Source organism: Lampetra planeri, chromosome 35 (assembly GCF_965212315.1).
Source record: "Lampetra planeri chromosome 35, kcLamPlan1.2.h2, whole genome shotgun sequence".
NCBI lineage: Eukaryota > Metazoa > Chordata > Hyperoartia > Petromyzontiformes > Petromyzontidae > Lampetra > Lampetra planeri.
In genome coordinates this window covers 2737684-2758050 of record NC_136141.1, presented here as the reverse complement: position 1 = coordinate 2758050, position 20367 = coordinate 2737684, and the positions used below count along the sequence as shown (strand labels likewise).

The window sequence follows — 20367 nt, the reverse complement described above, 5'->3', positions numbered from 1 at the left end:
GTCATCAGACAGACCCAGGTGTAATAGGGCCACTGGCTGAGATGACAAGCAGATGCACACCATCTGTTCTCCCTACTGTGCCAACTTACTGCGTTTTATCCGCCCATTCTGAGCGTCGCTCCTCTGCCCTCTGTTGTTGCTGAAGTGCGGCTGCCTCCAACTTCCCAAAAGCATCCTTCACGAGCCTCAGCCACATATCGATACCTCAGCAAGTCCAGTCGGCTTCAAACAATGCGATACCACGCGAGTCCATCTGCTCTGTAGCCGATACGCCCATTTAGCTCTGTCTGGCCAAACAGAATTCGGCAACCAACGGAAAGTCCTTGACCCAGACGGTCGACCGCGCAACAGCCGTAGGATCTAGCAGCAGGAAGTCACGGTGGAGTGTGGTGACATCAGCAGCATTGGCCCTGATGACCTCTTGACCTTGACCTGCGTTCTTGATCTCGTTTGGCGCAGGCGAAACTTCCCCGCGGCATCGAGAACGTGCGGCCACACCTGGAGAACATCGACAACGTCCCGCTCCTCGTGCCACTCTTCACGGACTGCACGCCCGACAGTGAGACACAGAGACAGTGAGACACAGAGACAGTGAGACACAGAGACAGTGAGACACAGAGACAGTGAGACACAGAGACAGTGAGACACAGAGACAGTGAGACACAGAGACAGTGAGACACAGAGACAGTGAGACACAGAGACAGTGAGACACAGAGACAGTGAGACACAGAGACAGTGAGACACAGAGACAGTGAGACACAGAGACAGTGAGACACTGACACGTGGCGCTGAGCTGGTGCTCACCCCTAGCCCGACAGTGAGACACTGACACGTGGTCCTGAGCTGGTACTCACCCCTAGCCCGACAGTGAGACACTGACACGTGGCTCTGAGCTGGTGCTCACTCCTAGCCCGACAGTGAGACACTGACACGTGGCTCTGAGCTGGTGCTCACCCCTAGCCCGACAGTGAGACACTGACACGTGGCGCTGAGCTGGTGCTCACCCCTAGCCCGACAGTGAGACACTGACACGTGGTCCTGAGCTGGTGCTCACCCCTAGCCCGACAGTGAGACACTGACACGTGGCGCTGAGCTGGTGCTCACCCCTAGCCCGACAGTGAGACACTGACACGTGGTCCTGAGCTGGTACTCACCCCTAGCCCGACAGTGAGACACTGAGACGTGGTCCTGAGCTGGTACTCACCCCTAGCCCGACAGTGAGACACTTGACACGTGGCCCTGAGCTGGTGCTCACCCCTAGCCCGACAGTGAGACACTGACACGTGGCTCTGAGCTGGTGCTCACCCCTAGCCCGACAGTGAGACACTGACACGTGGCTCTGAGCTGGTGCTCACCCCTAGCCCGACAGTGAGACACTGACACGTGGCTCTGAGCTGGTACTCACCCCTAGCCCGACAGTGAGACACTGACACGTGGCTCTGAGCTGGTGCTCACCCCTAGCCCGACAGTGAGACACTGACACGTGGCTCTGAGCTGGTACTCACCCCTAGCCTGACAGTGAGACACTTGAGACGTGGCCTTGAGCTGGCCCTAGTGTGCAAACATCGCCACTAGGGAGATAAAGGCAGCCAGGCGTGGGACTGGCCACCCACCCCCTCTGCGTGCCATGCCGGCCTTCATAGCTGCTCGCTAACAGCACTTGCTCCCACAGTCTGTTGAAGGCCACACGGGAGTAGACGTTCATTGTTTGTGTGTGTGTTTTTCCACGCGCGCGTCTCCAGCGATGTGCGAGATGGTGGCGGTGATGCAGGAGCACGGCGAGGTCGTCTGCTGCCTCGGGAGCTCCGCCAACGTTCGCAACGGTCGCGTGTTCCTGCAGAGCAACGTCAGGTGGGCACGCGCGCCCACACGCGCACACGCTCACCCTTGCACATACACGCACACCTTTGTATATACACACACACACGCTCATGCATGCGCACACATGCTTATGCATACGTGTCGTGAGTCCAACTGAGTCGCAGACGTTATTCTTTAGAGGCAACACATTTATTATATCAACACGTAATACACAAAGGGGTAACAGGTACAGCCTAGGGTGGTGACCACCCAGCTAACTACACGATACGTAGGAGATACAGCTACGAAGGGTCGGACCCTCACTCGGGTCCCGGCCACGTGTTGATGCCTCGTGGGACGTGGAGCTTTCAGCTTGTAGATGATCGTCACTGGTGATGGCCGTGAAAGGAAATCAAACTCGGGTCGCCGGGTTCGTAGCGCAGTGCGCTAACCGCTGCACTACCGCTCCCCACTGCGGACACACACACACACATGCGCACTTACGCTCGGCGCACCTGAGAACAATACAAAACCACCCGAACCGCGCCGCTTAACCCTGCACGCCGGCGTCGGCGGTGTCGTCGGCGCAGCATCGCGGTGGACCCTCTGTACCCGTCACGGTGCACGTGGGAGCGGTTCGGCTTCGCGCCGAGCGGCATGCCGGCCGACACGGAGGCGCAGGGCGGGGGGCCGCTGCGCCTGTCGGGGCAGCTCAACGGGCTGCCCTGCTCCGTGGCCTTCCACCACGAGGAGAACCTCAGCATCATCAAGCTCATCAAGCAGGCGAGAGGACCAGACGCACGCATACACATGTCGTACAAAGACCAAGATCCCCCGTGTAGCCTTAACAGAATGTCGGGGCAAGTGATGTTAGCGAGCACCCATTAAAGCCGGCAAGGCACACGAGGGGGGTGGGTGGCTAGCACCACGCCCGGCCGCATTTGTCTGACTAGGGGCGATGTTTACACACCGCACCAGGTACTCATTTAATGCTGAGTCGACCTAGCGTAGGTTCAAGACTGGTCCAGATAATCGTCACTGGTGTTGGTGGCCGCGAGCGAGAATCGAACTTGGGTTTGCCCGGTTTATAGCGCAGCACGCTCACCGCCGCGCCACCGCTCCCCACACACGCACTCACGTGCATGAACGTACAAGAATTCACCAAAGACAAACCTCCCACGAACCGTGAACTTTCGCAACGCAGCTACCGCTGGGCCACGCCACCGCACCCACCTTGGCATATTCGTCTCGAACTCTGTGGCCGTAAAATAAAAAGCAAGTGTACAATAGACGACGTTTCGGGCGATGGCCCTTCTTTGCAGCACGTAGAGAGAGAGAGAGAGAGACGCCAGAGAGCTCGGGTGCCCTCAGCCAAGGGTTCACCGCCCGTCTGGATTTGGCCAGGACAGTCCTGGGAAACAGCTATTGTGTCCGTGTAGCAAGATTGACAGCGGCACAATGTCTAATTTTAGACTGTGTGCGTCCGGAGCTGGGAAGTCTTGCTGTGCCGGACAAACAAGAACAGCGGCTATTGTTATCTGCAGGGAAATATAACACCCATTGTTTATCCAAGAAAGAGTTTCGAAGCTTTTTTTTTCAAATCAAAGCTCTTTGATTTGGGTCCTGCTTCACGGGGCGTCTGACCAACTCTGCGAGCGAGCGTTTTGGACGCGTGTGGGAGGTGACCTACCCGGGACGTCTGTGAAAAAAAGAGCTTCATGGCTCATCGGATTCCTCCAGTCTCAATACAGATTCTAAACTGGTAGTACCTGGGGGGGAGGGGGGGGGGAACGATGAATACAAATGTGATAGCATTCACGGCTCCACACAGATACACACAGGAATCTGTACTGCCGTATCGTGGCCACCAAGCAGGCCCAAGTGAGGTGGTGTGTGTAGGGAGGGCAGTACAACAACAAGTCGTTTTCTGACAAGCCACCGTTGTGTTTTTAGGTTCAGCGTTCTCCCCTTCATTGCGTGGGTTGTTTCCGGGCACTCAGGATTCCTCGCACACCTCCAAACACTCACTTCTTGAAACTGGCCAAATATCTTATTTGCAGGAACCTTTGTTACCGAGGCTCTCCTGGGTTTCTAATTGGCATAGTTGGCATTCTATATTTGCCTGCAATTGTGGATTTCCAAAACGATAACTTTTACGGTTACCAATCGGTTATCTGCAATAGACAGAGTTAAACCGGACGCCCAGCAGACTTATCCTTGAGTCGGTCTTTACCCCGTTTTTACCACTGGCACATCCGAGCTGAGCCAACGTGGGGGGGGGGGGCATCGCTGTACTTACTGGTGGCTTTCCATTGGCCATGCGCCGTGCCGGTAATAGCAGCTGTCTCATACACAGAGACACATACAGAGATACACACACAGAGACACATACAGAGATACACACACAGAGATACACAGAGATCCATACACACAGGTACATATACAGAGATACACAGTTACAACATTGTGTGTATATCATCTTGGTTCTTTCGGTAAAGTCACGTAGAAGGGAAATAATAAAATAATAAAAATAAAACATAATAAAATAATTCTCACGACGTTTCAGCCACAACGCAAGCAGCCGTCCTCAGGTGAAGAACAAGTCTGTTGGGAAGACAGTCACGAAAGCTTTAAATCGAAATTGTGTGTATATTTTGCGTGTACTGTGTGTGTACTGTGTGTGTACTGTGTGTGTATTGTGTGTGTGTACTGTGTGTGTGTACTGTGTGTGTATTGTGTGTGTGTACTGTGTGTGTGTACTGTGTGTGTACTCTGTGTGTGTACTGTGTGTGCTTCTCGGTAGGCAGCTGTCTCGACGTGCGGTTTCGCTTTGTTGCCCCCTTTCCTTGGAACGTTTCTAACACGACTGCTACCTCCGCGTAGAGCGAGTGTAATCCTGTACCTTGACACTCAAGCGCTTACGTTGCTTTCCGATTGGGTCCGTCTGCCAGGCGAGGCACACCATCAACGGCATGCGCAAGTGCTTCCTCTTCCTGTTGCAGTGTCAGCTGTCCCTGGTGCTGCTGCAGGTCGGTGCACGCTTCACGCTCGGCGACTCGCCAAACGCGGCGGGGACGTGGAGCCGTTTGTGCCGCACGGCAGTCGGACGAATTGTCGCGATTCGGTGTCACGATTCTGTTCCGAGAATTGACACCTCTAATTGGGGAAGGAGTTGGTTACGAGCACACCCCATGAGAGCAAGGCCATTGTGCGTGCTTAGATTCACACCTATTCGCACCTTCGATATGCACGGTTGGCTACGTACGGTGCGACAGAAGTTCAACATACATGCATACATCCGAAAGAGTGTGCTTGTATCAGAAGTTTCACTTAGACTTCCCCCACCGGTATCATGTAGGCACGTGGTGTGAAAACACTGGTCAACAAAACTTTTTTTTCTGGCCTGGACTTTTGCAGCTGTTTTAGACTAATTTCAGGGTGCTGATTCCAAATCTGATCTCAGATTTGCTCCATCACATCTCATTTTATGCTATCGGCATACCCCATTTTCATTGATTTTACCCGAAATTAACTCTGTCACTTATGATTGCAAGTTGTTGTGAGTCAGTGACTGCTTTAGTGTTAAAATATGGTGCTGTATTTTTAGGATAGTGTGTTTATAATATTATTTTATGTAGATATCCACATTTATTTAATATTTTGCGTCTGCAGTTTTTATTGAAACTGCAATATTTGATATCTCAAAAACCTGATGTGATCGACAAAAACTGATGCCAGATTTGGAATCAGCACCCCAAAATTACCATAAAACCGTTGGAATACCTTATGCCAGAAAAAGTGTGTTGACCAGTGAAATATGAAGTGTGCTTATATCCAGCTTAAATTCTATATATCGTTAATATCATCTCGTTTGCATCGTTGATCAAACATTAGCATAGCATTAGCATAACGATTGCATGCAATTGGCATGAATTGTAATTAACTTGATACCGCACGCAAAGCTTTCAACGCACGCAGTGTGAGCTGAAACAAGGCACTATATGAATGTCGATAAGATATAAGAAAAAAAATCGAGTCATAACTCAAATGTGTTTTTTTATAAATTTGTGGCAGTAGAATTTGTTCACGTGACTTAGAGAGGGAGCAGAGTAACTCAAGGACTCTCCTGCCCCCTCCTGATTTTAGACGACTTCTCGGAACCGCTCTGGGATTAGCTTACCGGGAAACGGCCCCGTTGCCTAGTGGCCCAGCCCAAGTCGTGGATAGCAAGTTTGTGAATAACGAGGTGAATGTCTGTAAAAGTGATTTTTGTTTGCGTTGTGTGTGGCAGGTCGTGAGCTGCCTAGTCCAACTGCCGCCACCACTCAGCACGACCGACGTCCTGTGGATGTCGTGTGTGTCACACCCGCTCATCAGGTACGATTATAAACTAAACTAGAAACTATTTTTAGTTTTACCAGGCAACGCCCACTGAGCTATATACAGCTCTTTTTCAGAAGCAACCCGGCCACAAATGATAGCTCAACGAAGTGGCTTAACACGTGGAAATTTGTAGCAGCCAAATACTCTGAACGCGTGATGTTGATTCTAAATGTGGAGGGGAAAAAACAAAGGACTCGGAGAAAAATCCACGCGATCACGGGGAGAGAGACACGCAAACTGCAAATATGCAGGTGTCAAGGTCGGGCTTGAACCCTCAACCTCCTGCATGCCAGGCGAGGTGGTTAACATCTCGCCACCTTGGCATCCTGGAGTTCACACAAAAAACACTGATTTTGATTCATAGCCATGGTGAGTGATATATATTTATATATATATACATGGATTGGTCCCGTGCGCTCCATACACCAACCTACACTGACCACCGCGGTGGACTGACAGATAATTGCGAAAAAATATATTCATAAATTATTTGTTGATATCTGCTTCTTCTTGGTTCTTTCGGTAAAGTCACGTAGAAGGGAAATAATAAAATTATATTTTTATTATTTTATTATTTCCCTTCTACGTGACTTTATTATTTCCCTTCTACGTGACTTTACCGAAAGAACCAAGAAGATGAATCCCTGCAGTCACGAAAGCTTTAAATCGAAAAATGATATCTGCTTGTTCAGATCATGGAAATTGTGACGGAGCCACGGTCGAGGGCCTTCCTCGTGTTGAATTTCCACCCCGCTCCTCTCCCTCCCCTGCCCCGTGCCTCCGCAGCGTGTCGCTCCTCGGCAAGCAGCCGGACAACTCCGTCATGACGATCGCCACCGGCAAGAATCTTATGGTGCTGCCACGCAGGGTGAGTGCCACAGTGGCAAGATGTTAACTCCCTCGCCTGGTATACGGGAGGTCGTGGGTTCCATTCCGACTCTGCGGTGTCTCTCCCCATGGTCGTGCGGATTTTTCTCCGGATCCTCAAGTTTTTCCCTCCACTTTTAGAATCAACGTGCGTTCAGAGTTTTTGGCTGCTATAAATTTCCACCTGATAAGCCACTTCATTTAGCTGTCATTTGTGGCCCGGTCGCTTCTGATAAAGACCTACACAGCACAGTAGGCCTTGCGCCTGGTAAAGTACAAATGGTTTAGTTTAGTCTGCAGCGTCTGCTCCGCATCCACCGTCGACGCGAACTCGACTTGCCGCTCTTTCTCTTGCAGCGGCTTTTGGCTCGGCCATCGAATAAGAAGGTCATCGCATCCCGCGCCTTCAGATGCGCTTCTGCGACCGTCTGGAACGATATTAGGAAGCCATCGGAGCTATGCACTTTTAAATCTAGATTGAAAACTCACTTGTTTATAACTGCTTTTTGTGTTTAGTTTGTGACATTTTCCCCCGCACCTCCAATTAGCACGGTTGGCTACATACGGTACGAAAGAAGTTCAACGTACATACATACATACATACGTGCCGCCCCCATTCCCCCCCACCCTTCGCTCACTGTGACAGACCGTGCACTACTACGTACTCTGCTTCCTGGGCAAGTTCCTCCCGTCCGTGTGCATTTACCTGTGCTGCTTCGCGCTCACGCTCAACGGCTTCTGCCGGGCGGGCAGCAAGAGCGTGGGAAACCACAACGCCACGCACTGCGACTCCTACCCCTTCAGGTACGGACACGGGGGGGGGGGGGTGACCGGTAGCAGAATGTGTGGTCCAGGTTGTGTGGGTGTGGTCTGGGTCGTGTGGTCTGAGTGGTATAGGGCAGTGGTTTTCAGCCTTATTCGGCTGCTGTACTACCCCCCTTGTTGAATTTAGTTTCAACCGAGTATAACCCCCCTTGCCTGACCCAACATGGTTCTGAGAAATAAATGTATCAATAATTTAATCAATTACCCATTTTGTGAGGTATCCTAACTTGAAAGGAACTGTTATTGTTTTATATTAATATTATTTTATTATTTCCCTTCTACGTGACTTTACCGAAAGAACCAAGAATTTGAAAGGCACTGCGAGCGAGGAAAAAAATTAAACGGACGCTCTGCGTGCATGACGTGATTTGTTCACGCTCGCTGGTTACTCTTGGAAACCCGCTCTGTTTACCATCAATGAGTTTAGAAAGGTATTTTATATTATTCGAGGTTACCCTGTGGATTTAAATGTTATCGTAGTTATTTTATATTGGCAGACGCATCCATGATTATTCACCAATGGCTCACGTATGATATAATTTCACGCATTTATAAATCATCTCGCGTACCCCCTGGGACATTGCCACGTATCCCCCAGGGGTTCTCATGCCCCCGGTTGAGAACCACTGGTGTAGATGGCCAGCCGCGGTGTCGTTAGGATGGTATGGTCTCCCATCACCAGGGTGTGACAGGCTGCACCAAGGGTGTGGCCTGTGTGGTATGGATGTCCAGCAGAGGTCGCAAACGGGTTTTGATTCCTTACCCGTACCCGGCCGCACCAGGGTCGCAAATGGGTACCCGTACCCGTACCCGGCCGGGTACGGGTAGCCGTTCCCTACCCGTACCCTACCCGAAATGAGTGACAAACGGTTACTCACCAGTGACTCACGGCCTACCCGTACCCGTACCCGGCCGCACCAGGGTCGCAAACGGGTACCCGTACCTGGCCGGGTACGGGTAGCCGGGTATCGGGTAGGGTACGGGTATCGGGTACCCGGTTGCGACCTCTGATGTCCATCCGCCACACGGTGGTCTAGGTGGGGTGGCCGGCTAGTCCCGGGTTGTCGTTTGATTGCACCGGGACATGGATGGCAAGGAACCACGGGTGGTGTGGCCTGTTCGGGGGGTTTGGTGAGTACGAGGTTTGTTCTGGCCGGTGTGGTTGTTTTATACCGAGGTGTTATCTCCGTGGTATGGATGTCCAGCCGCCACGTGGGTGTTGTGGCTGGTGTGGTGAGGATGGTTTGTGGTCTCCCATCACCAGCGTGCGGTTAGGATGGCACCTTGGTGTGGTGTGGTGGGTGGTGACTGCGGTGGCGTGGGTTTATCTGCCGATCCTCGTGTACGCTTACCGATCTAACCCGTGCGCTGTTCTCTGCCACCACCACTGCCACCATCACCACCATCATCTCTGCCACCACCACCATCACCACCACCAGCCAGTTTGATGGCACGCTGTGGTTCGGGGATTACTCCAACGCTCTGCTCCTGGCGCAGAAAATCACCGCCGGCTTCCTGCTCCTCAACAGCCGTGAGTGGCGTTTGATGCGGGGCTCCGGGAGAGACGCTCCGTTGGGCCGCGTGCTGAAAATAGTAATGGTAACAAATAGCATTTAACTATCGATTCACTTTTAACTATTTAGAATTTTATAGCTCTTTTTCAGAAGCGACCTGGCCACAGATGATAGCTCAACAAAGTGGCTCATCGCGTGGACATTTATAGCAGCCAAATACTCTAAACGCACGTTTCTAAACGTGGAGGGAAAAACCGGGGGACCCGGAGAAAAATCCACGCGACCTCTGGGAGAGAGAGAGACGCTCAAATACACAGCAGGCGTCGGGATTGGGATTGAACCCACGACCTCCTGTATACCGGGCGAGATAGTTAACATCTCCTAGCCACCGTGATGATGATGAGAGAGAGAGAGAGACGCAAACTCCAAATATACAGCAGGCGTCAGGGTCGGGATCGAGCCCACGACCTCCTGTGTACCAGGCGAGGTAGTTAACATCTCCTAGCCACCGTGATGATGATGAGAGAGAGACGCAAACTCCAAATATACAGCAGCAGGCGTCAGGGTCGGGATCGAGCCCACGACCTCCTGTGTACCAGGCGAGGTAGTTAACATCTCCTAGCCACCGTGATGATGATGAGAGAGAGACGCAAACTCCAAATATACAGCAGCAGGCGTCAGGGTCGGGATCGAACCCACGACCTCCTGTGTACCAGGCGAGGTAGTTAACATCTCCTAGCCACCGTGGCGCCCAACTGCTTGGTCTCCACGAGAGCGAGTGCTCGAGAGCCGCTCTAGAGGGTACGCGCCCTTTAACCTCTCAGCAGCCGGACTAGCCGCAGCGACGTGTGTGAGACGTTGTGTCTGTGCCCTTGGCAGTGTGCGTCCTGGTGACCCACGTGCATCGTACCCAGCCGCTCTGGAGGCACAGCCCCTTCACCAACACGTGGTGGACAGCAATGGTGCCCTTACTGTGAGTACTATGCAGATTGCAGCCAGCCCCTAACACTTACTGTGAGTACTGTGCAGTGTGCAACTAGTCCCTAGCCCTTACTGTGAGTACTGTGCAGATTGCAGCCAGCCCCTAGCCCTTACTGTGAGCGCTGTGCAGATTGCAGCCAGCCCCTAGCCCTTACTGTGAGCGCTGTGCAGATTGCAGCCAGCCCCTAGCCCTTACTGTGAGTACTGTGCAGATTGCAGCCAGCCCCTAACTATTCCTGCGAGTACTGCCTCATTAATCTCTCGCCCCTAACCCTTCACTCGCATGGAGTCGGGCTGTCATGCTGCCATTGCTGCGTGAAGGGCCCAACAATCCCAGCCCTCGCACTGATCCTTCACCAGCACACTGCATCACCCCACCCAGCACTTGCCAGCAGCCCGTCGTCATTAACACTCGGTTGTGTTTAAATGTGAGGACTGGCCGACCCAGTCCTAGACGTAACCCTTGGCTTGCATCGAGACGATAGCAACCTCACAAGGTGTGCGACACGTTGCGTCATTACATCAGCAGGTGATGTTGCTGCTCGGGAGGCGCCCAGGTTTTGTTGTTCCACTGCAGCAACCGAGCCGAGCCGTGCTGCTGATGTGTCTTTCAATACGCGTGACGTCGTACCTAACAATGGGGTTCACTTGACTCCCCCCAACTAACACAGATTGCTGAATTCACCACAACGTGTGGAGTATAGAAATGATAAAAACAATTCTGGAATGGAATCCCGAGCGTGACGAGGAACGGCCTGCGCCAAGCCAGTCCGGCCGCGGGCATGTCGACGATCACGCCGTACGCCCCCCCGTGCCCCCCCCCCCCCATGACCCCCGCCTACCAGAGGTCGCAATCGGGTACCCGATACCCGTACCCTACCCAATAGCCGGCTACCCGTACCCGGCCGGGTACGGGTACCCGTTTGCGACCCTGGTGCGGTCGGGTACGAGTATGGGTAAGGAATCAAAACTCGTTTGCGACCTCTGCCGCCTACCCCCCCCCCCCCCGCGTGGCCCCGCGTGACCCCACCCATGCCCCCGTGTGACCCCCCCCCCCGTGCCCCCACGTAACCCCACCCATGCCCCCACATGCGCCCCGCCCCGCAGGTTGGTGCTGCAAGCGGTGCAGGCGGCGGTGGACGTGCAGCTGTGGCTGAACGGGGAGAGCCTCGTGGCGGTGTGGCTGGCCGACGTTCCCGTCGTCACGTGGCTGCTGGGCTTCCTGTGGCTCATTCCGCTCGTCGTGATCAACGAGCTCATCAAGCTGCATGAGATCCGGTGAGCGTGCCCCTGGCGGCTGCTGCTTTAATTATAGATCATGAATACAAAATAACGGTCAGTCAGCGGCCATTTCATTAGGCTTACACGATTACTATTGCTACTATTTTCTGCGCGTGTTTATCCAGGATAGCTTAACTGAGTCTCACGACTCGTTGTCAGGGAGGGTCCTGCAAAGTGTTCACAGTGGGGCGGCGATGATTGCAGCTTATGTCTTCCAATCGAGTCAATTTACATCGTTTACTTAAAAGCTATGGGGGGGAATATTGTATTCCAGTTGTTTTATTACAACCCTGGCTGCTGGGCTGATGGAGGTGACTGTGGTTTGCTTGGGGTTAAGTGGCTTGTGGGGGGGGGTGGGGCGTTGAAAATGACACTGAGTCAGCGCCACCAGGATGCTGTGGGGGGGTTCAAGTCCCTTGGAGCTGGGACTCACGACGGCCGCGTCGCTGCCACCGCACTAACGACGCCCCCCCCCCCCCTCCCTCCCGCTGCGACAGGATGCGCGTGCGCTACCAGAAGCGGCAGAAGCTGCAGTTCGAGACCAAGTTGGGCATGAACTCTCCCTTCTAAGCGCTGGCCAGGCGGCGCCGGTCGCCCGTCTGCACCGCCCACCGCTCTGCTGAGCTCATGGCGAGAGACGCGCTGTTCACCGCCGTGCTGTTCACCCCAACCTCCCCCCCCCCCCCGTTTGTCCCGGACATGACAAAATCGACGGACACCACGCCGCCAACCTTTGCCGGCGAGCACCTCCCTCCCTTCCTCCTGCCTCATCCTTGTTTTTCCCTGTTAGCGCGTTGTCTCAAACTGCAACGGAGGGGAATCGGCGATGAAAACACAATTCCTCTTTATTTTAGTTCGCTCTTTGCAACCGAGCCACGCCCAGGGGCCATGCTGAGCGAACCCGGCACGGCTCGGCATAGCGCAACGTACGAGCCGAGATGTAAGCTTGTGCGTTGAACTACTTACCGTACATAGCCAACCGTGCTAATCGGAGGTACGGGGGAAGGACAATAAACTAACACACAAAAAGCAGCTCTAAAGAAATTAGTTTTCAAACGAGATGGTTTAAAGAGACGACGCGACGTGACGAACGCGTCGTTCGCCCCTCCGCCCCTGGCCCTGCTTGGCCCCCCCCGAGCCAGATTCAGATGATGTCGCGAGAGCCCGCGTATCACGGTTTGGTTCCGGCTCGGCACGGCAAAGTGCCGGCGGCGGCGAAGCCACCCGTAACGTGTGCGGCGCGGTGCCCTGCAGAGGTCGCAAACGGGTTCTGATTCCTTACCCGTACCCGGCCGCACCAGGGTCGCAAATGGGTACCCGTACCCCGCCGGGTACGGGTACCCGTTCCCTACCCGTACCCGTACCATACCCGAAATGAGTGACAAACGGTGACTCACCAGTGACTCACGGCCTACCCGTACCCGTACCTGGCCGCACCAGGGTCGCAAACGGCTACCCGTACCCGGCCGGGTACGGGTAGCCGGGTATCGGGTAGGGTACGGGTATCGCGTGCCCGGTTGCGACCTCTGATGCCCTGCCACGCTGCCCTGGCTCGGATGCGCCAGTAGGAACAAATGGGTATTGAGAGAAGGATGAGTATTAACGAGGACTGGGGAACAAAGATGAGTTACTTCGGAAGGAACTGGCGACCGGTTTGGGACCCGGCGTGTTTGAGCCTCGATTTCCGCGGTGGAATTGGCACCCTCGTCGCCGCCGCCGCCACCTCTCGCACTCGACGGCGGGAAGTTGTCAGCGGTTGTGCGGAGACTGAATGGGATTGTGGGAAATTTACCACTGGCTCAGGAAAGGCCTTGAGAGATAAGAATGCCGCCCTTTCTACTTGTGCTCGGTTAACCACTGGGAGACTTTCACTCCGGATGTAATTATTACGTCACGCGTGTGTGTGTTTTGGATACTCGTACGCGCCGTTTGTGCGCACGTTATTCTATGAGCTATATATCAATAATTTGCCTTGCTGCAGTTTGGCCAGGTTATAGGGATGGCTTCCCTGCTCAGTGTATGCAGTGTCCCGTCAGATTAGCGTATTCATTGACAGGTTCATATACACAAGAGGACAGGTAGGTGCTCTTACTGAAATTTGAGTCGGGTAATTTATTATCCAGTTTAGTCGTCGTCATCATTAGCCGTGATCAATCCACTGCTGGATGAAGGCCTCCCCAAGTCACTGCCGCCTCGTGATCCTGCAATGTAACACTTTCGCCTGGCTCCTCCACACGAGCTGAGTTCACCGCCCCATCTCCATGGTGCTCTACCTTTAAAACAAATCTCCCTTTTGCGCCACCAGTGACACCTTCACTTTTAAATATGCAATCAAACGAAAAAGGTCTTGATTGATTTCATGAATCCATTTCATTTTCGATGCTACCATCAGTCGTGCCAAATGTTTATTCTGTTTTATATCTGCTTTGGTTTTCATTCTTTAATTTTATCTCTTGACCTGGCTTTCGGATGCATTTCTCAGACTTTTCACCTTGGCCAAACTGCACAGCCCAGAGATGGGCCCTCATTCCGCACACGGGCCAAACAGAATGTGTTTAGTACAACGATCAGAGCGTTGGCCTCATTTTCTCACGTTCAAAGGTCGGCCCTGAAAATAGGGAACGCGACCACAACGTCCGTCCAGCAATCGGATGCCGTTGCGTGCAACTTGCAACCTGCAACCAGTTTCCTACCTTCAAAACCAGTCGAGCGTCGTTTTGGTTACGTCGAAAAATAATGGGGGAGGAGGGAACGGTGGGTGGTGGGGTTGCGGTTGTTTTTACGTTTATTTATGAAATATTTGCTGTGTGTTGCATCAATACTTATGACCTCCACACGTGGCAACTCCAGGGTTGGTGCTACAAACGCCACTTACGGGTTTTCCAGTTTCAGCCAACACTCGCAGTTGGTATAGTTATTCACGATAATGTAGAGACAAAACGCATAATAATAATACTGATGTTCTATGGGTGCTGAGCAGATGAACAGTTTCCAGACGAGCTCTCTCCATGGTTCGCGACGTGGCTGACAGACGGCAGTACGGCAATACATTCATGAATCTATCTGATCGGAGGTTTGGAGCATCGCCACTTTTTCATATGCGTGGGTATCCTCCTCCCGCACGCCACGCAATTGTTAATGAAATTAGCCAAGCGTCCTCAACGTAGCAGGACCCACCTGCAAAAGAATATTGTGACGCGGTGAGGCTTTGTTTCTGCGAAAAGGACTTTAGTATGATTACTATTATTGCATCAGCGCTGCCATCTGGTAGAGGGAGTCCTAACGAAGTCACAGCTATTGCATTACGATTGCACTCCTCGGATAAACCAATCTCTTGAAACCGAGAACACCTGGAGTGGAGTTTGTGGCCTGCCCCCAAACCCGGTCACAGACTACCCAACTCGCGCACCTCGGCCTAGCAACACGCTTCGGAATAGTTGTTGTTGGTTGTTATTGCCATAGAAACATCGATGACTGGATTTCCCGAAACCCGGTTTGCCATGGCAGGGCCACTACGCTATTGGCTGCGGCGCAGACGGGCGGGCCTCTGATGTTTGGGGATCGGTTCGAGACGGTGTCGTTGCTTCATTGAGGGACATTTACTGTGGCCGAAATATCACGCCTGTGGCTAAGTTGTCAAGTTTTACGTTTGTCGTCGAAAAACTAAAATGTGCATTTTTAAAAGCGTCTCCATGTTTAGTTGCATATTTTAAATGCGTGTGTTTTAACTGTGCCTAATAGATCAGGGATGAGTTTCAGTAAAAAAATATTCTTTTGAATTGTGTCGTAACTTTGACCGACGTGTGTTTGTGCTAACAAAAGTGACGTAGTTACCTGATGCCACGTGACCTAACTTGTGTGGTGGGGAAAATCTCGGAAGTGATGCGATTCGAGTGATGCCATTTGCCGTAATGTCACGCGGAAAACGACAGATCATTATTGACACGTGTTTTTTTTGTCATTTTTTTTTCCCACCCGGATCGTCTGAATTTCGTATACTTCGGATTAATCGGAAAATTGTTAACGCATGCATCCCCTACAATGGATGCTCTTTCTCGAATGTAAAGGAACTTGTTTGTTCTTGATTTGAAGCTTTTTGTTTATGCTACCTGCCATTGTCTGCATCAGATGCACTATGAAGACATCGCCCCGCCCCCCCAAGTTGTTGACTGCTGCGATGGTTTCACGACGCAGCCTCGCGACTCACATTTGTTGCACTTTCTAGGGTTAGGTTTTCCTCGAGTAAAGTTAAACCAAAAAAACAAACAAACAAAAAAATAAAAATGAGTCGATCAAAATTGCTGCATGTTGCCGACAGGATCGAGGTCACTTGTGCAGACGCGCGAGTGTTCGCCACGACATTTTTCACGTATTTTCGAGTTGTACCCCAGATGCGAAACGATCCGGCGTCGTGTTGAACAACGATGCGGCACATCGGGGCCCGTCCATAAATGACGTCACGCACCAGGGGGGGGGGGGGGTCAGACATTTGTGACGATGTGAGGGAGGAGGGTTTGAGAAATGTGACGTCACATCAAAATGCGCAACTTTAAATAAATATAGACAACACGTTCTACTTAATTAAATAGACTTTTAAATAAAATTTTCTACAACATCAGAGTGCAGCGCCACATTAAATACGCACTACAATGACAATAGTTTAAAGCGATTTGAAGCATGTTTTATATTTTTGGGGGGGGGCAGAGCTTTGTGACGTCATATTTGAGGGGGGGGTCTGACTTTTTGTAACGCCGTGTGACGAGGGGGGGGGGTCAAAAATCGCGTGACGTCATTTATGGACGGCCCCATCCCGAAACACGTCCGGAGAGCCTGCATAGCGCAACCGCGGAAACCTACGCAAGTGGGTTTGTTCGTCTCCCTGGCTTGAGTTTTACCCTGACACCAAAGTCTTTTCTCTACCTCCTGAAAGAGCAAAAACTAAAACTTTCTCAAATCCATCGGCCAAACGTCCACAAATAGTCCTGAGCAGTGCCCCCCAACCAACCTGCCGTGGGAAGTAGTCCGTTGAACTAATAATAATAACAATACGTGACATTAATAATTCGCCTTTCTACAAGGTACTCAAGGCGCTGTACTTCACAAAAATATATAAATCATTGGCCAAGGAGAGGAAAAACACAACTATCGAAGGAAAATGAATAGAGAACCAAAGGCGAGAGAGAGTTGGGGGGGGGGTTTAAGCACCACCGCTGTTTCTCTCCCAATCGCGGGCAGCACTGGGCAAGGCGTTCCACAGATAGAGAGCGGCACAGGCCACCGGCACGAGGCAATGCCCGGTCCGGGGATGGCACATGGCACCGGCCATCGGGGAACGAAGCCTTCGCTATGGGCCACAGACATCGTGGTGTTGGTCGGTAAAATCTGCGAGATCGCTTGGGGTTGTGCCAACTTTTTGAGAGCCCTACAGGTCATGAAGGAGGACGGTAAAACTCCCACTCGGAACTGTATCGGCAGCTGGTGACGAGAGGCCAAGACTGAACTCGTATGTGCGCATGCTGGGAGTTTTGATCAGGGGTCCAGCGGTGGCTATGAGATGTTAACTTCCTCGCCTGGTATGCAGGAAGTCGTGGGTTCGATCCCGACCCTGGCGTGCGTTGAATATTTGGAGTTTGCGTCTGTCTCTCCCTGTTTGTCGTGTGGATTTTTCTCCGGGTCCTCCGGGTTTTCCCTCCACGTTTAGAAACATGCGTTTAGAGTATTTAGGCTGCTATACATTTCCAAATAAGTCATTTTGTTGGGCTATCATTTGTGGCCAGGTCGCTTCTGAAAAAGCTACATAGCTCAGTGGGCCTTACCTTGTAACAAAATGAAAAAACTTTTTATAGGTTTGAAACCAATGATGTTGGTGCCTTCAATGTGGCTTGTAAATTCTTGCTCTATGGTCAATATTAAACGGGTACCACCACTGTCAAGTTGAGCTGTCGTGCTGTGGAGAGACCTGGCTTTCGCCATACGAATGTTGACATTTACATCACCTGCTCAGGAGCGCCACGCACAGCGAGTGTCGCCTAAAGCTCGTTAGGGCAGCGAGACACTTTGAAGTAAATCAATTGCTGAGCTTGTTGTAATATAACCCCCAAACTGTTTGACTCTTGCCGGCCAAAACAAGGCCATAATAGATAGGGTGTTTTGGGGTTAGATTGCGTAAATATAAATGTGTCGTTCAACCTGTCGCCACCGAACACAGCCATTAAGTAAGGTGTGTCACGTATACAAAACATGCAAATTTGTTACGAGTTCAGCACACCGCTGTGTAAACTTACGACATTTCCAATTCGAGCACGACGTTTCGCCAATAGTTGCAACCAGCCTCATCAGGCAACATCCAGAATTGAACATAACAAGGCCGTTTGCTTAATAATACCCGCAGTCTAGTGATGTTACGTGACGTGCAAGGCATTATGGGATGGACCAGGCCAGACGTCACATTAAATCGCCTGTTGCGCGTGTTGTCATTGCTCTCGTTTCAGTTCCGGCCTGCACAACACATTGCTGTTAGTCACGCGTGTCTCGTCACTTGCGTAAAGTGTTTGAATTGGTCTGACTGCGCATTTCTGCAAGTCCTCGTTTAACACGGTAGGAGTAGATGTGTTCCTGGAAAGTGTCGCGGTAAGCGAAAAACTTGTGAAGCACGAACTATTTCCCCCTAAATGATTGTAACGATAAGGTTTTAAGAGATACGATGTACTACTTTTACTACGCACGCATTGAGATGGCACGACTAATAACTGAGGGTACGTCACCGTTTTACGTTTTCATTCCACGTACTGTATCGCAGCGCACAGTCGTGCAACTGAAGTAGTTGATGATGATTGCTTGTGTTGCAATCGAAACGTCGTATTCTATTATTTAATTTAATTTATTCTTTTATCTTTAGACGTGACTTAACCGAAAGAACCAAATAATAATTCCTGCAGTCACGAAAATTCTAAAATTAAGATTAGTTGTCGACCGCTCAGAAACTGCGTCATAACGGGGCGGCGCTCGTTCCGTGTTGTGCGAAAACCGTTCCCCGAATGGAAGAATCGCGTTCTCGCGAAAACGGGTTGCGTGAACACCACCACGCGTTAAGCGAGGACTTGCCGTGTTGACGTCACAGCGTGTCACAATCTCCTGCAGTGTGATTGGCCCAAGCCCACGCTGCTGGGCGGCGAGGTGGAGCTGATGCTGTGGCTTCTCGACCAACGATCAATGATGAATACTGTTCACGTGTTTTAAACAAACAGATAGTCCACCGTCGGCTGCATTATTATTATCGAGGCTTCACCCCCACCCCCCGTTTACTATGCGTACGTACATTGTCAGTAGACCCCCCCCCACACACATACGCAAGCGTACGCGTTTGGGTTAACCCCCCCAATCTCCCCTTCATGCGTACGTACTCAATGGATGGCCCGCAGACACCCCAGCGCGCTAAGCACCGTGGGCTTTGCTGGAGGACGTCAATGGTTCAGGACGCGTGGGGGGAGAGGGGGCTTGTGACTCCGTCGTGCAGTTTAAGGAGGTTAACTTTGTGTGGCTCCGTCGCGTGTTTATTTCGGTGAGCTGTGTGTGTGTGTGTTTTTAATAAAAACCGTTTATGTTGTGGTAGAAGCATTGTAATGCAGTCCAATCGTTGTTTCAGTATCAATAAAACGTATTTTACTATGTACGTCTTGTTAAACGGGGTTTGTTTAAAAAAAAATCACGTGCTGTATGTAATACGCGACAGTAGATCGCGACTGGGTCATAGCTTATAGTGCAGTAACAGCTATGCCACCACTGCCCAAGTAGCATTCTAAGCGCGTATAAATACACCATCGTCACAATAAGTCAACCGAGTCGCTTGCCTGCCCTGAGGTTTCACGAATACGTTGATAGAACAGCCTGCTACCGTTTACCAGGAGAATTCGGAAGCCACTGGATTTCTGCACTTTTAAATCACCTAGTTTGAAAACTCGTCACTTAGAACTGCTTTTTGTGTTTAGTTTGTTGTCCTTCCCACGCACCTCCGATTAGCGCGGTTGGCTACGTACGGCGCGAAAGAAGTTCAACATAAAGACAAACACACTCCGCCATGTATTCATCATGTGTGTGTAGTAGTGCATCGTATCTCGCCAAACTTTATCGGTACATTAATCATGGGGAAATTATTTTCGTTTAACGTGACATTTTTCAGTAGCGCATCTATCGCGTTAAACGAGGAATTGCTGGGCAGTATCTAATCAGATGACATTTTTGGAAAAAAATCCCTTTCTAGGAAGTTGACTCGGTTTGAAATGTCAGCTTATTACACGTGTCATAGTTTATTAGGGATTGCCTATTATGAACAAATGTAGTCGTAGTAGTAATAATTGAGATTTCCTAACCTGAATTATTTCAGCAATCCCAACATACAACAACTAAAGACGTGTGGCCAGTCTCTATTCACCGCTGAACCAATGCTTGCATCTTAAGGCCACCGTACAGTCAAAATGTAAGTGAAACACCGTTTAGTTCAGTAGTAGTAGGTTTTTACCCTTTTAAACTGGTACAAAACTGACACCTTTATACAAGGCATCATGTTTGCAATAACCACAACACAAGTAGTCAAAAATGCAAACAAAAAGAAGCAACTCTGATAATGATAATAATAATATGCACTGTCCTTGAAGTTGATTGGTCCACACCCGAGACGGCTTTCTTTAGAGCCTAGTCCCCATTGGTGTTGGACCAG

General features: G+C 51.2%; 1 protein-coding gene across 4 annotated transcripts in view; it reads left to right on the top strand.

The window, feature by feature from the left end:
- Positions 1 to 19321, top strand: part of LOC144730262 (transmembrane protein 94-like) — a 51115-nt gene extending 31794 nt beyond the window's left edge. For all 4 annotated transcript variants that reach the window (XM_078610929.1, XM_078610928.1, XM_078610930.1 and 1 more), the window contains 11 exons: positions 460 to 559; positions 1743 to 1851; positions 2391 to 2583; positions 4752 to 4829; positions 6092 to 6177; positions 6970 to 7051; positions 7697 to 7854; positions 9315 to 9406; positions 10269 to 10362; positions 11478 to 11648; positions 12149 to 19321. In XM_078610929.1, the coding sequence (XP_078467055.1) occupies positions 460 to 559; positions 1743 to 1851; positions 2391 to 2583; positions 4752 to 4829; positions 6092 to 6177; positions 6970 to 7051; positions 7697 to 7854; positions 9315 to 9406; positions 10269 to 10362; positions 11478 to 11648; positions 12149 to 12221 (1236 nt within the window). In that variant the 3' untranslated portion in view covers positions 12222 to 19321. The remainder of the gene's footprint in view (positions 1 to 459; positions 560 to 1742; positions 1852 to 2390; positions 2584 to 4751; positions 4830 to 6091; positions 6178 to 6969; positions 7052 to 7696; positions 7855 to 9314; positions 9407 to 10268; positions 10363 to 11477; positions 11649 to 12148) is intronic.
- Positions 19322 to 20367: the final 1046 nt, after the last annotated feature.